This window comes from Aspergillus versicolor, assembly GCF_001890125.1.
Source record: "Aspergillus versicolor CBS 583.65 unplaced genomic scaffold ASPVEscaffold_17, whole genome shotgun sequence".
Lineage (NCBI taxonomy): Eukaryota > Fungi > Ascomycota > Eurotiomycetes > Eurotiales > Aspergillaceae > Aspergillus > Aspergillus versicolor.
The window spans coordinates 309,085-324,517 of record NW_024467540.1 but is presented as its reverse complement, the minus strand read 5'-3'; the positions used below and the strand labels follow the sequence as shown (position 1 = coordinate 324,517).

Sequence of the window (15,433 nt, the reverse complement as noted above, 5' to 3'; positions counted from 1 at the left end):
TCATCCTGCGCTCCACAGCGGGCCATAACAGCCTGGAACAGACGGTTTTTCTAATCGCTTCACGTAGATAGAGCCGATCCAGTGGATTTGCTGCTGACTGACGAATTTTATGAAAAGGACCCCCAAGACGGATTTCCCCAGTTTTTCTCCTGTATCGCACAAATTAACGTCCACGAGTCTCCATCATGCGCAAACACATGCCCCATAGATGATCTGTCTCGAATTGCCAGTCAAGCAGCAACAACTTGTCGATCGCTGCTTTTGTTGTCCTGTTGTTATTTCGCTTGGACGGACTCCGGTCGAAAGCTCCCACGCTGCCCACGCCGGCGGCCGCCCAGCAATGCTCGCCCTCCGACAGCGCGGTGGAGCAGGAAACGCGACAAATCCGCAGCCATTAATTGGTTCCTCCGAGCGCAGGGGGGATGTCGGGCGTCACACAGTCACTGGTTGTCACACCAATCGTCGACGTCAGATTCCTGCCGCTTGCCTCAGACCGTTGTTGTTAGCTGAGATGCCAAGGTGAGGCCCAACAGCGCGGTGGAGATGCAGGCCAGACGGGGCAAGAGACGCTCCGATTACCAAGCACCTGTGGCCTCGACCTGCAGAGTATACTGTTTGCTCTGCCACTAATCAGCCCATTATTACTGATGGCCAAGCAGATCGACTGCTCGGCATGCGCCTGCTTAACCGTACGGAGTCATGCCGCCGAGCCCTCACTCTGCCAATTACTGTGACGTCTTGCTATGCCTGCTCGTGGAGAAATTGTCTCAATCTGTTTGCCCCTTCCAGACCTCGCTGATGAAATAAGCCGATGGAGTCCGTGCCTTCTGTGTCTGTGGACCCGTCATGTTCCTGCATGTTCTCACATCCCACTCGCGAGGCGATCGGACGGCCGAGAACCAGGTATAAATAGCATTGCTCGCGCTGCAGGCCGGTTGGAATGCGAGACCCCCTCTCTGCGGACCCAAAAGGCATTCCCACCCTTCTGTCATTCTTATTTATCATTACACCCAGGATGCGCGCCCTCGGTCTCGTGGGCCTTTTTGGCGTTGCCCATGCAGTCTGTCCGTACATGGACGGCGGCTTGCAACGACGTGACACGAACCCTGATGCGACTGAGGCGACTGAGGAGTTCCTGTCCGGGTACTACTTCGATGATTCCGATTCTTACCTGACATCTGATGTGGGAGGACCGATTGAAGACCAGCAAAGTCTAAAGGCTGGTGAGCGAGGGTCAACTTTGTTGGAAGATTTTATCTTCCGCCAGAAGATTCAGCGATTCGACCATGAGCGGGTGCGTTTGCGTTCAATTGAGGAATAAACAGTTCTAGTCGCTGATGTGTACAGGTTCCCGAACGCGCAGTGCACGCTCGTGGTACAGGTGCCCACGGTGTGTTTACTTCGTACGGCGACTACTCCAACATCACTGCGGCTTCTTTCCTGTCGAGCAAGGGCAAGGAGACTCCTGTTTTCGTTCGCTTCTCCACTGTTGCAGGTAGTCGGGGCAGCTCTGATCTTGCTCGTGATGTCCATGGTTTCGCGACGCGGTTCTACACTGACGAGGGCAACTTGGATATCGTCGGCAACAACATCCCTATTTTTTTCATTCAGGATGCGATTCAATTCCCTGACCTGATCCACTCTGTTAAGCCCAGCGGGAACAACGAGATTCCACAGGCCGCGACTGCCCATGATGCCGCTTGGGACTTCTTCAGCCAGCAGCCGAGCACGATGCACACTCTCCTGTGGGCCATGTCTGGCAATGGCATCCCCCGCTCATTCCGTCACGTTGATGGCTTCGGGGTGCATACCTTCCGATTTGTCACCGATGACGGCTCTTCCAAGCTTGTCAAGTTCCATTGGAAGACCCTTCAGGGCAAGGCCGGTCTAGTCTGGGAGGAGGCGCAGCAGATCTCCGGCAAGAACCCCGACTACATGCGCCAGGATCTGTATGAGTCAATCGAGGCAGGGCGCTTCCCTGAGTGGGAGGTATGTACTGATCTTGAATATTATTGGATGAATGGCTGACCAGATAGCTTGCCGTGCAAGTAATGGACGAGGAAGATCAATTGCGCTTCGGTTTCGATCTGTTTGACCCGACCAAGCTCGTCCCTGAGGAGTACGTCCCCTTGACCAAGATTGGCAAGATGACTCTCAACCGCAACCCTCGCAACTACTTTGCCGAGACTGAGCAGGTCATGGTATGTCCAACAGTTCCTACGTGATTTCGCTTTCTAATTGTTGTAGTTCCAACCCGGCCACATCGTCCGCGGCGTCGACTTCACCGAGGACCCTCTCCTCCAAGGCCGTCTCTTCTCGTACCTCGACACGCAGCTCAACCGCAACGGCGGCCCTAACTTTGAGCAACTTCCGATCAACCAGCCTCGCGTTCCTGTTCACAACAACAACCGCGACGGCGCCGGCCAGATGTTCATTCCGCTCAACCCCAACGCCTACAGCCCCAACACTTTGAACAATAACTCCCCCAAGCAAGCGAACCAAACAGTGGGTCGCGGCTTCTTTACCGCGCCTGACCGCAAGGCCAACGGAAACCTTGTGCGCGTGAAGAGCTCTACATTTGAGGATGTCTGGTCGCAGCCCCGTCTCTTCTACAACTCCCTTGTTCCTGCGGAGAAGCAGTTCGTTGTCAATGCGATTCGGTTTGAGAACGCCAACGTGAAAAGCGAGGTTGTCAAGAAGAACGTGATCATCCAGCTGAACCGTATCTCGAACGACTTGGCTACTCGTGTCGCGCGCGCAATTGGTGTTGATGCGCCCGAGCCGGACCAGACCTACTACCATGACAACACAACCGTCGGTGTCGGAGCCTTCGGTCACAGACTCCAGACCCTGGCTGGGCTGAAGGTTGCTGTGCTTGCCTCTGTCGATGCGGAGCAGTCGCTCAACGCTGCCACAGCCTTGTCCAACGAGATTTCCGAGGGTGTGGATGTCGTTGTTGTCGCCGAACGCCTCGTTGAAGGTGTTAACCAGACGTACTCGGCCTCTGATGCCATCCAATTCGATGCTATCGTCGCTGCTCCCGGCACTGAGAAGCTTTTCAACTCGACCACCAGCGCCAGCTCGACGCTTTACCCTGCCGGCCGTCCACTCCAGATCCTGACCGATGCCTTCCGATGGGGCAAGCCCGTTGCTGCTCTAGGTAGCAGCTCTGCTGCCCTGAAAAGCGCTAGCATCGACCAGAAGGATGATGGTGTATACGCTGCCGAGAGCGTCAACTCCAATTTTGTGAGCGATCTCGAGGAGGGATTGACGGTGTTCCGCTTCTTGGACCGGTTCGCCCTTGACTCGGATGAGTAGATGTCGCAACGTTACTGGAGGCTTCTATCCAGATTAATATTGATGATCCATTTTGTATTTTAATTGTTGCGCCAGTCCTGGTGATTTTTGTTGATAGATAACAACCTTGGCGATGGTTTTTAAAGTTCCCAAGATTGTGATCCCTGTCGAGATGGCGTGCAATAGCTCCTTTAATCACAGTGACACGCAAGCCACCAATTGATACTGGTCTTGTTACACTGCACGGCCTGTTTCATCACACCGCCTGGTTTATATATAGAATCCAGCCAAGCCCGAAGATACTCCGGCGCAGGATACCCTATCTGGCGTAGTCCATGAATATCGCAAAAGGATAGTCACGTCAGCTATACGCGGTGTAGTCTGGAGGTAGGGAGCAAATGCGGGGATGCTTCGCTGCAAGCGAAGTTTCGGCCGGGGATCGCTCCGAACTCCACACTGTATGTGCACCGAATGTAAAAGGAATCATGCAACGGGTTCTTGGCTACGTGATGATCTGCGGGGAAGACGGTTTTGGTGGCGTTATGTGTCATAATTTCTTTTGCTGTTTGGAAAGCTGACTCGCGTCAATAGCCCGGAAAAAAGATTCGGTGGAGGATTGTTAGAGAGCATCCTGAAAAGGGGTAGGAGTATGCGGCTAGTAGAATATTTTGTCGTGTACAGTGTAGAGTGTTGTCCAACGATTTCAGGAATTATACAAATATGTGGATGGAAATGTCTACTGCGGTCCTATAAAGCATCTGGATCTAGATCAATGGTTGGATAGTCCCAGATCAACTCGTCAAACCAGCTCAGAAACGCTTGACTAGCCATAGAGTCTGCCAGGTTCAAGCCATCAAGTCCCTCGTGTGGAATTGTACCAGACAATTCCGGCCGTTCTGGGGTTTGATGTTGGTGTTGTAGTTGAGTTGAATCCGGGAGACCTCTATTTAGGGTATCGTCCAGCAACGCACCGATCATCTTCCCTATGTGAGTACACACTTGGAAGTCTGGTCTATCGGGTAGTCGCTCGCGTTCGAAGTACGAGAGGAGGACGCTCAGATCACGAACAACTTTAGAAACAGGGACAGATATCTGGATAGGTACTCTGCTCAGCGTGCTTTGGTGGAGTTCTGTTGCGAGTGTGCCAGCTCCTGGGAGGCTGTAATATAGAAACTGGAAGAGGTTAACTTGATATCAGTAATGGGCTAAGTACATACCAGCCATGGGTATCGTCCACCGAGTTCTGGATGGCAAGACTGGCGCTGGACGAACTCCAGAGCACCGGAAAGTAGCTCGGCCGATTTGTCCAGCAGGCGGGTGGGCGGTACTTGGGATGATTGTAGTAGCATTCGGTCTAGCAGGAAGCCGCTGTAGAGATAGGTCAGGTCTGCGATTAGGCGTGCTACGCATAGCCATGGACTGGAGTTGTTCCATATGTCGCCGCTATATCGATACTGGGGTGGAATGCGTGTCTTGCCCTTTTCGTATTCCTCGTACACCTCACTGGGTTTGTTAGTGTGATAGATACTGATAGTGGAAGACCGACGTACTGCAACGTCTCAGAAAAGGTCCCCTGTCTTTCCGTCATCCATAAACCAAGCACACGTTCCTGAAGAAGAGAATGGCGATAGCGAAGTCGGACCAGGACTGCTGGTCGAAGATGGCCTGTCTCTCTATTGCATTTCCACCCATCGGCATCGAGCGCATTCAACGCGGCCTTTATTTGATTACCGTTAAGTACTACCTCTTCATCGTCCAGGTCGAACGGGATTGTCAGATCACAGAACCTGCTATCGATCCGCGGTGGCCTTCCAAGTAACGTAGAGATGCTTTTGTCCTCTACAACTGCCATGGCAAAGATGCGCTTTCGCGTCTCGAGAATGAAGAAGGGGCCATCCGGAGGTGAAGAAGCCAGTCGATGGAGTCCAAGGATAAACAACTCGGAGACAAATTCATTGAACCAGTGGTATGCCATATCACCTGAGATATCAGCCTAGGATCCTTATGAGTGCGGGAGAGGGACGTACTGGCATTTCCAAACAAGCTGGACAAGAACATCGTGTTGATATAACTAGACCATACGGTTATATCGTTCAGCTGGTTATGTGAACGACTTATCTTCAAGCAGTATTTACTGGCATTATACATTTCCGTCGCGAATGCCGTTGCGTCAAAGCCGTCAACATCTGCATAGAGGGAGGCAAGCCCGCAGAGAGAGAATACGAGACTTAGGAATTCCAGTCTAACATGGTCCGTACTGAAAATTCCTAGGAATTCGGAGAACCCCAATTCAGGGGTCAATGGTGTCGGTCTGCGACGTAGGTTACCTTTTGCCGTCTTCAAGAGGTTCTTTGCAAAAGCTTCTTGGTCAGACCTGGTTCCGAGCTCCTGGAGAAATAGCAGGACTGGGTCAAAGAGGAGAGGGTGAGGAATGGCGATGAAATGCATCTCATCACGATATTGGCGAACGATGGTTTCTAGACGCTGAGAGTAGGCCATGACTTTTCGCAATGGTGGCTCGACGGCCTTGAACTTGGAGAGCTTGTCCTCTGGGGGTATTGACCATCTCGGAGTCGCAACAGGCCATAACGTCTGGCATAGTGAAAGCGTGCTAAAGAATCCCAGGTAGCTCGATGGCGCAGGGTCAGACACGACATCTCCGTCCGGCTTCTGGTTCTGGGGGTTGGCCTGAGCCTTTGCTCGAGTTGCCGCTGTGCTTGGTTGTTTCTCAGCTCGGTATGGTCTGAAGTCTGACTTCTTCCTGGTCATCGGAGCTGGGTGATAGAAGCACTTCATTTAGTTAGTGTATGTTATATATACATTGTGTCTTCTGGGTGGGAACCTTCTCCGGTGCCCGAGTCTGGCATCGTGCACAGACCGGGGTAGCATGGTCGCACCGGACTTTGGATATCCGACACGGCTCGCACGAGATGCGCTTTCCGTTCCGCCGATACATCAATGAAGAGTTGAAAGAGAGAATCCTGAGATGGGAGCTGTCTGCAGATGGCTTTCGCTGCACGTGATGAACTCCGACGTCGGAATGAAATTTCCTATTCGGGAAGCTTTAGTCCGGCTATATAGCAGCAAATCAGCAAAGCAGTCAAAGCAGTTAAAGTCAAGGTTCTCACTAGGATAGTAAGCCTGCAAGGAGCTCCAACTTCATTCCACCATTGGCCAATACCGGAGCATCCCCGACTTGACTGATGCCAGCAGATCGGTGGTTTTGCCGAGGCCCCCGCATAAAGTCGGCAGATCCGCCGTTCAAAGATGGGTGTATTCGTCCAGGCTGCTTATCCTGCAGAATGAACGGTAGTAAACGACCAAGACTAGGCGCATCGCCTAATGAAAAGCCGCGGCTTACTCGGGCTTGTAAGTTCACAGCAGACTTGGTGTGGCGTTGCTAATCAAGCAGGTGCCGAATGTAAGAAGCACAAGATCAAATGCTTTGTGCAGCCTGGTCGAGCAGAATGTAACAAATGCCTGAGAAGCGGAGTGCAATGCGTTCCTCACAATTTTGCCCAGAAGTTTATAGATGAAGACGCCGCGTAGGTGACCAAGCCTGATATATATCCTGTCTAACCGTCGTAGGTGGAAGACACAAACTGCAGCGACAATAAGCCGGCTCAGTGACACTGTTGAGAAACTACTGCATCATAACAATTTGAAAAGTATTACAGTCCCTGATAATACAATATCCATGCGACAGCCACCAGATAATGCAGCCAGGCAAGTCTCTCCGAGCACCGTCCACTCCGAATCGGCGGACAACTTCACCCCTGAAGGCCCTTCAGCTGGTCTCCGCAGACACCAAGATGATTCAGATCTTGTTCCTCTACCCATGAACAATCTATACAATCTCACAGACCCAAACAACTCGCAACTGATCCGCGTCGATCCCGCCGACGTCAACGGACCCGACTTCATCACCCAGGGAGTCCTCCCAGTGTCCGAAGCAGAATTCCTCTTCGACCATTACCGAACACACATAAACCCACTTCTCTGGGACGGGATGCTCTGCTCACACAAGTCCCTGCGCGAGGCAAGACAGTCCTCGTCGTTCCTGGTGGCGGTGGTCCTCACCGTAGCGGCCCTGCATATTCCAAACCGCGAACAGTCCCTCCACTCCACGTACGGGGCATTCGTATCGCTCATGCGAGGGTCGTGTCTACTGCGCTGCCAGAACCTGGATGTAATTCGTGCGCTATGTATCGGGGCATTCTACCTCACAAGTCTGAGCTGGGCGCTCTGCAGCCGCGCCGTGCGAGTCGGCACCGAGATGAACCTACATAAATCCTCGCTACAGTTTGCGCGCGGTTCGCTGGAGTCATACGAGCGTGTTAGACTCTGGTATGTCCTTTACGTGTGTGATCATCAGTTTGCACTTGCGTATGGCCGTCCGCCCATGATGCATGAAGATGCCGCTATACGTAACGCCGAGAAACTCCTCACCAGCGGCCTGTCGTCAAAGGGTGATCATGGCCTTGTGGCGCAGGTAAAACTCTTCCGCATTCTGGCTAGTGGATACTTCATGCATGGGTGCGACCCTGATCTCGAGCTCAGCGGGCAGGACTTTGAGCGGCTGAAGGAGTTTGATATTTCGGTTGATCAATGGCGGCTTGAGCACCCGGCTAGGGATTCTGGGGTTCGACGGGATAGTTTGGCTTCAACTGCGGCAAATGCGCTGTATTATCACCTGGCGCGCTTCCAGCTTAACTCGGTTGCGCTTCGTGGTATCTCGGCCAGGGAGGCGTCTCATGATACGCCGAGTCTCGATATGAACTGGGATAGACAGGAGGCTTCTAATATTGCCATTATGACTGCCATGAGTACGGCGAGGATTATCGTGGATGATTTATATCTACAGAAGGCTTTGATAGGTCTTCCTATTTTTGTCCATGCAATGGTTGCAGTCTGTGCGTCTTTCCTGTTGAAGATGGCTGTCGTTTTTGGGAGGCCAGACCCCAATGATGGCAATACCTTGCATCTGCCCAGGGACCTCGCTGAGCATGGACTGAATTTTCATACCAAAACGGCCTTGACGAATGTTGAACGCCTGGTACGAGTGTTGTCGCAAGTGGCGGACAACGCGAGCCAGCGGCATGTTGTCAGACAGGTTGTCACTGGACTAGGCGAGCTATTACAACGATTTTCCCCGGGGCGGGAAACGGGCGTGTTTCTCTATTCGCTTTATTCGCAATCAGGCTGTACGAGTATGTTGAAGCGTCAAATGGCGGGAGGAGTTGAGCGAGAAGCGGTTGTTGACCTGCCTCCCATGGACCCTGATACGGCGGTAAACGAGGGGACTGCGGTGCAAGTTGATACTCGACAGCAGGATCTGTTTGACCTTACTGGCGACCTGGATTGGAGATTCGATGAGGGGTTCTTATTTGGCATTGACGGGGTTGATTCTGAGCTGTCGTTCCTATGACCGCTATATACCATCTTCGTATAAGTCTAAAATTGTATACAATAAATCTATTCCTAGCAACACGACGTATTAAGCACAGTAACTGCCTTTACAGACACGCCATTCGTAACAGGCTTCTCAGGAACAAGACCCTCTTCCTTAAGAACCCTCCTCTCCGCCATCGTAACCGCAACATCAAACGCATTCTGCGTACTCGTAACCGCCGCCAGATTCTTCCCTACAATATCAAACGCCGTCCCATGCGCCGGCGTGGCAACGGGAATCGGCAGTCCCCCCTGCACCGTGACCCCGCCGTCAAATGAAAGCAACTTCATCGCAATCTGGCCCTGGTCGTGGTACATCGTGACAATACCGTCGAAGTGCTCTCTCTTGAGAAATATCGTGTCGCATGGGAACGGGCCTTGCACGTTTATCCCGAGTTCCACGGCCTCTTGCACAGCTGGCCGGATATGTTCTATCTCCTGCCGTCCGAATGCCCCGTTCTCCCCGTTATGTGGATTTAGGGCACACACGCCGAGACGGGGGGACTCGATACCAGACTCCCACCTGCCTGCATCAGTACATATCCACAAACCGTGTTTATTCAAACATACCGTAATCTATGAAGCAGCTCAATAGCTTTCAGCGTAGATTCCTTCGTAATCCTCCCCGCCACATCCTCAACGCCAATATGACTGGTAACCCTCGCCGTCCAAAGCTCACCGGCGATATTAATCTCGCTCGTCACGCCATCAAACTGCAACTGATTCGCAAACCACCGCAACTCATCCTCCTCGCTCATCCCCGCCAGTTTCAGCGAGCTCTTATTCAAGGGCGCGAATACAATCCCGTCAATCTCACCCGCCTGTACGAGCTTCAGCGCCCGGCGGAGCTGGTGCATACTCCGACCCCCGCTAGCTTTGGATACTTGGCTTCTTGTCGAGGGGAAGTGAGTCGCGCTGTTATCGTCGAGGACTTGGATTCCGTCTGGACCGGGGATGTCAGCGGGCGAGATGGCGATGTCCACGCCCCCGGCGTCGGATATGGCGGACTCGAGCTCGGATTTGTCTGCGAGGAGGACGATATCTGCGCGCTGCCGGTTTGCTGCGTTGCTGAGGAGTTTTGCGATTAGTTCTGGGCCGATTCCTGAGGGGTCGCCGAGTGTTATTGCGATGCGTGCGCGCCGGGGGGCGGGTTGGCTGGTTATTGCGCCGACCATGGTGGATGTTTAGCAGTTATTGCTTTGTGAAAAGATGATTATAGATGGAATAGATGACCCCTCGACTGCTGTGTGTATGTAAGAAATGGCTGCTGTTATAACAGAGATAATGCGAAGGTGTTGGTATCACGAAACGGCCAAAGTGCCGCGACGGCGGTTTTGCCGATACTCCAACAGCTTCGTCGTGCTCGGGCATTGGGCCAATCCTACTGGAGAGTGTCATATGGAGTTGCTCTGGTGGAGCACGGTGCTTTCGCCGACGAGCTCTCCACAGTCCCCGTGGGGAAGACCCTGCATCAACGATGCTCTGGCAGAACAATGCTGGGAGCTTGTCTATATAAAGGGATCACCCTCACGTGGGCCATCGTTCAAACAAGCTCTGACATACTCTCTTAGGTCTTACACCATGTCGCAAGAGAAAGAGGGTTCCCTGAGCCAGCACCAGCATATGGAGCGTGTCTCTACCGACGGACATGACCTGGACGAGAAGCATCTCGCGGCGGATGTAGTTGAAGCACAGCGTATCGTCTCACAATGGGTTGAGAATACCACCGAGGAAAAGAAACTTGTTCGCAAGCTTGACTGGCGCATCCTGCCGTGCTGCTGGGTCTTGTATCTACTGGGGTATCTTGACAGGGCTAATATTGGGTATGTAAGCCTACTGGAGTATTACTGGATGATTTGTACTGACTACTCTAGAAACGCCAAAACCGGCGGCCTGGAGGATGAATTTGGACTTTCCTCGTCGCAGTATTCTATCATCGTGCTTGTCTTCTTTGTCTCGTATCTCGTCTTCGAGGTCCCGGCGAACATGATCTTGACGCGTGTACGACCGAGTGTATTTCTTCCTGGACTGGCTCTTGTCTGGGGAACCTTTGCTGCGCTTATGGGCGCGACGCATAACTGGAGCCAGTTAGCTGGAATGCGCTTCTTGCTTGGGTTTGCTGAGGTATGTCCAACAACCCAAATATTCTGTCACCTCTAATGTATGCAGGCTGGCTTTGCACCCGGATGTGCGTTCTTCCTATCGTCATGGTATAGACGGTATGAGCTGGCGACGAGATATGCACTTCTGTATACATCTGTCCCTCTAGCTGGGGCGATATCTGGTCTCCTAGCCGGTGTCATAACCGAGCATATGAATGGTGTCTCGGGACTACCAGGCTGGAGATGGCTATTTGTCAGTTCCCTAATCATATAATTGGATGAAATTCTGACAATAGCAGATCCTCGAAGGTCTCGGCTCCATCGTGGCCGCAATAATCATTTACTTCCTCATGCCAGACTACCCTTCAACCAGCAAGCGCTTCTTAAACGAAGAGGAGAGACTCCTGGCCTGCAACAGACTCGCCGTCGACGGAATCGCCCTAACCCAAGGCACCGGCGCAGAGCACATCCCGCACTGGGAAGCATTCAAAATGACCTGCCGCGACTGGAGGGTGTGGGCGCAGTGTTTCCTCTTTGTGCTTGTAACCGGTTCCCAGACGATGCAGTACTTCATTCCCACCCTTGTTGAGAGCTTCGGTTGGACAGGACCCGATGGACAATGTAAGACATACATACCCCCCAGTATACAAACGCCAGTACTCACCTTCAATAGACCATACAATCCCAGCATATATGGCCGCACTAGTCTACGTCGTCGCCTGCTGCTACCTCGCAGACAGATACAAAGCCAAATGGCAATTCATCTGCGGTCTGTCCGGCGTAGGCTGCATCCTCTTCATCGCCGTGGCCACAACAGCCGACAGAACGGCGCAGTACGTGCTGACCATCTTCGCCTTCGGCACAATCTACGGCTGCTCGCCGCTCGTGAAGACGTGGGTGTCCGATGTGATCCCGCAGCCGGCAGCGAAGCGGGCAGTTGCCATTGCCCTGATAAATGCGATTGGCAATGCGAGCTCGATTTATTCGTCGTGGCTGTGGCCGGATAAGGATGCGCCGAGGTATATTGCGGGCTTTGCGACGACGACGAGTTGGTTGGGTGTGCTTTGTATCTGTGCGGCGCTTTTTGCGTATTTCTTTCATAGGTGGCCTGTTGTTAGGGCTGACCATGCGGTTGTTATGGCGGGGGAGTTGAGGGGTAGGAGTAAAGTCTAGTTAGACTGGATGTATAGGACGTAATTATTTAGCTACAATCTCCCAGACATCATGGAAGTACTTGTCAAACTCATCAGAGTGCACCGGCTGCCAACCCAGGCTCCGAGCAACATCTGCAGTTACCCTCGCACTATGAAATTAGCTGTAATCCATGAGCTCAATAAAGTATGGTCATACCTCGACAAATACGCAGCCTCAACGTACTGCATATCATCCATCTCCAACAGACGCGCCCCCTCCTGCATACTCACGTACTTAATCCTGTCTGTATCAAGAACACCCCGCGCCTTTCCAACACTCGCAATCCTCTCCCCAACTTCATTCCAACTATACTCACGGTCTCCAGCAAATATAACACCCTCTTCACCAAACGGCACGGGCAAACCACGAAGAACCCTACTCAAAACAAGGACATAAACCATCGCAGCATCCTTTATATGAACATACGCCTTCAAAGCAGACCCATCACCAACAAGCCACACCTGCCGAGCCTGCATAGCACCACCAACCAGGATCGGGATCTGCCCCGACACTGTCCGGAATAGACCCGTCCCAATCCCAAACAGCATGGGAAGACAAATACTATGCGTTCTAACGCCGGTGGCGTTCCCCTTATCCAGCACGGCGAGTTCAACACTGCGCTGGGTATACGGCGCTGCGGCGTCTAGTCTTCGAAGTGTCGAGGTGAGCTGGGCTGGGGAGGAGTCGGATATCGGGTCTGCCTGGTGCCCGGGATATAGACCCAGTGTCGGACTATCGGCGATGTTTGTTGTTCCTGATGTCTGCATTCATTTTTATCTATGATCAGTGAGGCAGCCTTAAGGGGTAAGGTATACTAACGTGGATATAATGGACCTCGACGCCGAGGGTTTGCTTGCGCTGGGCGAGGCCTGCGAGTAATGCGTTTGCGAGACCGTGGTCGAAGCCAGAGGCGCCATTGATAATAACTATTCCAGTTAGTAGTGTAAGGTGTTCAGTGATGAGGGCAGACCGACCATCATAATTGCTGGCTAGCTCCGCGATGGCAGCTGTATCGGTATAGTCGCCAACTTGGACAGTAGCAACGCCTCTTTGTTCCAGAACCTCTGCTTGCTGCTTATTCCGGACAAGAACAGATATGGATGCATTATTTACTGCCTCATCTTGGCTGTTTAGGAGCGTGCTCAAGACGGTTCCTCCTCTGTTTAGTTAGTAGTGGACAACGTGGGAATGATACTCAAAACTAACACGTAGCCCGTGGCGCCGGCCAAAAGTATTTTGGAACTCATTTGGTAGCTGCAGACTGAATTGATTATTGCAGTTGAAATTTTCTAAATACTATCTATATATATCTGTGGCATGACGTGGACGGCGGAATATGTATCCCGCCAGCCATTTGTAAGCAGTCTCTTGGTGTACTTGAACACTTAAATACTTAAATTCTTAAATACTGTCCCAAGAGTTACCACATCCAGTCAATTCAAATTGAACCATTAATCATGTCCCACCTCCAATACTTCAACTACAAAGGCGTCGGCGAACGCAACCGCAAGAACTTCAAGTACAGCCAGGCCGTGCGCATCGGCGACCGCATCGAGTGCGCCGGACAGGGTACGTTAACCCAGTATCTACGAAATATCAATATGAATATTAACGGTAATGGAAAGGCGGCTGGAACAGAGAAACCGGCGAATTCTACAAAGAAATCAACGCGCAGATCGACCAGGCCTTCGACAATGTCGAGCACAACCTGCGCGACGCCGGCGGGGAGGGCTGGGGCCAGGTCTTCCGGGTGAATTCGTACCATGTGCCTATTAATGACGAGGCCCTTGCGGCCATGGTGAGGAATTTTCATAAGTATTGTCCCGGTCATGAGCCGATTTGGACTTGTGTTGGTGTTACCAGGTTGGGTGAGGATGATATGAGGGTTGAGATTGAGGTTGTGGCACATGTGCCTAATTAGATGTAAATAAAACGGAAATAGGAGGGGATTGTATCTACTCAGAGATTTAATCTGGAAGAGTCTTGTTGTCGTCGGAATATGTGCATGAAGTAAGAGGACAGGCCGAGTAGATGGATCGGATACTCCTTCTTTATCCGTAACTCCGTATTGATATGCTTCAAGTGTCAAGATCTGAACTTAGATAGAGTATTTATTGATTAGACGAGAGCATTTCCACATGAGCTGCCACCATCTCCAACGCCTGCTTTATTTCCCTCAGCAAATCCAAGCCAACATCAAGGTCAGAAACCCCCAACCAAGCGTCATCAGCCAGGGCGTATCTCATCTCCACCGTGTCAGGACCAGGCTCCTCTAGGAGACAATCTTGAAAGAACTCCGCTGTTATATTCAGGTCGCGTTCCAAGAAGCGCTCAACAATGTGTACCTGTCCATGTGCCATTGCTAGGAAAAGAGCCGTTCGGCCACCATTGTTCCTTTGCTTGAGCCTTGCTCCTGGTACTTTTAACAGAATGTTGAAGACGTCTAGGTGTCCCCACCGGGCTGCAATCATCAGAGCATTGTTTCCTTCGTTGTCGACGGCGTGGATGTCGGCTTCGGCGCGAGAAAGCAAAGCTTCCACTATATGTACAGCCCCCGATCTAGCGGCATGTAAGAAGATTGTTTGACCGTCAGTGTGCACGGCGCTTCGGTCAAGTCCCCGGTTATCAAGCATAAGATGCAATATCTCCAGCGTCGGGCCCCGCGATGCAATAGCGCAGTGGAGTGGGGTGGAGATAGAGTATGGCTCTAAGTTGATGTTGATATCTGTCGCTGGGTGATCAAGCAGAAGCTTGACAGTGCTGGTGCTCCCGGCCATAACTGCAAGATGCAACGGTGTGTACCCGTAGCCGTTGCCCCGGTTGATAGATCCGTAGCCCTGCGATAGCATGTACGCAAGAAGCTCATCGTTTGCATTCCTGGCAGGCTCGAGCAGTGCACTGCATTCTCTATCACTCTCGTACGCTTCCACTATATCGGGATCAGCCTCTACCAGGCTTTTCACGATGCTGACGCCGTTGCCGCAAAGCGCTGCAGCGAAGAGACTTTCCGTGGGTTTGGGAGAATAAGAGAATAGCAGATTGAAGATTCTCTCGTGCCCTGCCCATGCGGCTATCTCCGTTACAGTTTGCTGTGGGCGGCCCAGGTCGTGGGTACTGTCAATATCCACTTTCTTGCAATCTAAGAGTGCCATAACGACCTCTTCATAGCCTCTTGCTGCGGCCCAAGCTAGGGGAGAGCAATTCAGGCGATCACGTCTATTGACATTGACCTCGCTGCTTAGCAACCGACGGACAGCCTGCGCATGCCCACACACAGCGGCGAAATGGAGCGGCGTACCCCCATCGTTATCCCGGACATCAGCCTCTAAACCATGGCCCAGGAGGAAGTCGATCAAGTCTGCGTGGCCAGCTAACGCAGCAAAATGCAG

At 52.2% G+C, this 15,433-nt stretch overlaps 8 protein-coding genes across 8 annotated transcripts; 5 read left to right on the top strand and 3 right to left on the bottom strand.

The window, feature by feature from the left end:
* The first annotated feature begins 4 nt into the window (after positions 1-4).
* Positions 5-633, top strand: ASPVEDRAFT_419317 (uncharacterized protein). Its single transcript, XM_040812465.1, has 2 exons — positions 5-44; positions 118-633. Exon 2 carries the CDS (start codon positions 209-211, stop codon positions 521-523), a length of 315 nt encoding a protein of 104 aa, XP_040674645.1. The 5' UTR covers positions 5-44; positions 118-208; the 3' UTR covers positions 524-633.
* Positions 634-1,015: 382 nt separating this feature from the next.
* cat1 (catalase catB) lies at positions 1,016-3,318 on the top strand (the record flags this gene model as incomplete). The annotated part of the gene is made up of 4 exons (XM_040818728.1): positions 1,016-1,294; positions 1,348-1,989; positions 2,037-2,201; positions 2,248-3,318. The coding sequence occupies 4 exons, from the start codon at positions 1,016-1,018 to the stop codon at positions 3,316-3,318; spliced, it is 2,157 nt and encodes a 718-aa protein (XP_040674644.1).
* A 675-nt stretch (positions 3,319-3,993) lies between these two features.
* ASPVEDRAFT_156468 (fungal specific transcription factor domain-containing protein) lies at positions 3,994-6,245 on the bottom strand. The gene is made up of 5 exons (XM_040808525.1): positions 6,140-6,245; positions 5,325-6,087; positions 4,848-5,277; positions 4,515-4,800; positions 3,994-4,470 (listed from the first exon to the last, which is right to left on the bottom strand). The coding sequence occupies exons 2-5, from the start codon at positions 6,064-6,066 to the stop codon at positions 4,045-4,047; spliced, it is 1,884 nt and encodes a 627-aa protein (XP_040674643.1). The 5' UTR covers positions 6,067-6,087; positions 6,140-6,245; the 3' UTR covers positions 3,994-4,044.
* Positions 6,246-6,599: 354 nt separating this feature from the next.
* On the top strand, positions 6,600-8,734 carry ASPVEDRAFT_156467 (Zn(II)2Cys6 transcription factor; the record flags this gene model as incomplete). Its single annotated transcript, XM_040808524.1, has 3 exons — positions 6,600-6,666; positions 6,710-6,842; positions 6,886-8,734. 3 exons carry the CDS (start codon positions 6,600-6,602, stop codon positions 8,723-8,725), a joined length of 2,040 nt encoding a protein of 679 aa, XP_040674642.1. The 3' UTR covers positions 8,726-8,734.
* Positions 8,735-8,778: 44 nt separating this feature from the next.
* Positions 8,779-9,923, bottom strand: ASPVEDRAFT_35007 (uncharacterized protein; the record flags this gene model as incomplete). Its single annotated transcript, XM_040810913.1, has 2 exons — positions 8,779-9,271; positions 9,319-9,923. The coding sequence occupies 2 exons, from the start codon at positions 9,921-9,923 to the stop codon at positions 8,779-8,781; spliced, it is 1,098 nt and encodes a 365-aa protein (XP_040674641.1).
* A 448-nt stretch (positions 9,924-10,371) lies between these two features.
* Positions 10,372-12,023, top strand: ASPVEDRAFT_144990 (uncharacterized protein; the record flags this gene model as incomplete). Its single annotated transcript, XM_040808035.1, has 5 exons — positions 10,372-10,571; positions 10,623-10,872; positions 10,918-11,103; positions 11,150-11,471; positions 11,524-12,023. 5 exons carry the CDS (start codon positions 10,372-10,374, stop codon positions 12,021-12,023), a joined length of 1,458 nt encoding a protein of 485 aa, XP_040674640.1.
* ASPVEDRAFT_48016 (NAD-dependent epimerase/dehydratase family protein) lies at positions 12,013-13,292 on the bottom strand (the record flags this gene model as incomplete). Its single annotated transcript, XM_040813924.1, has 5 exons — positions 12,013-12,153; positions 12,201-12,805; positions 12,864-12,970; positions 13,019-13,203; positions 13,251-13,292. Coding segments are annotated over 5 exons (1,045 nt in total), but the record flags the coding sequence as incomplete, so codon positions are not given.
* A 170-nt stretch (positions 13,293-13,462) lies between these two features.
* Positions 13,463-14,040, top strand: ASPVEDRAFT_180578 (RidA family protein). Its single transcript, XM_040808861.1, has 2 exons — positions 13,463-13,613; positions 13,670-14,040. The coding sequence occupies exons 1-2, from the start codon at positions 13,502-13,504 to the stop codon at positions 13,963-13,965; spliced, it is 408 nt and encodes a 135-aa protein (XP_040674638.1). The 5' UTR covers positions 13,463-13,501; the 3' UTR covers positions 13,966-14,040.
* Positions 14,041-15,433: the final 1,393 nt, after the last annotated feature.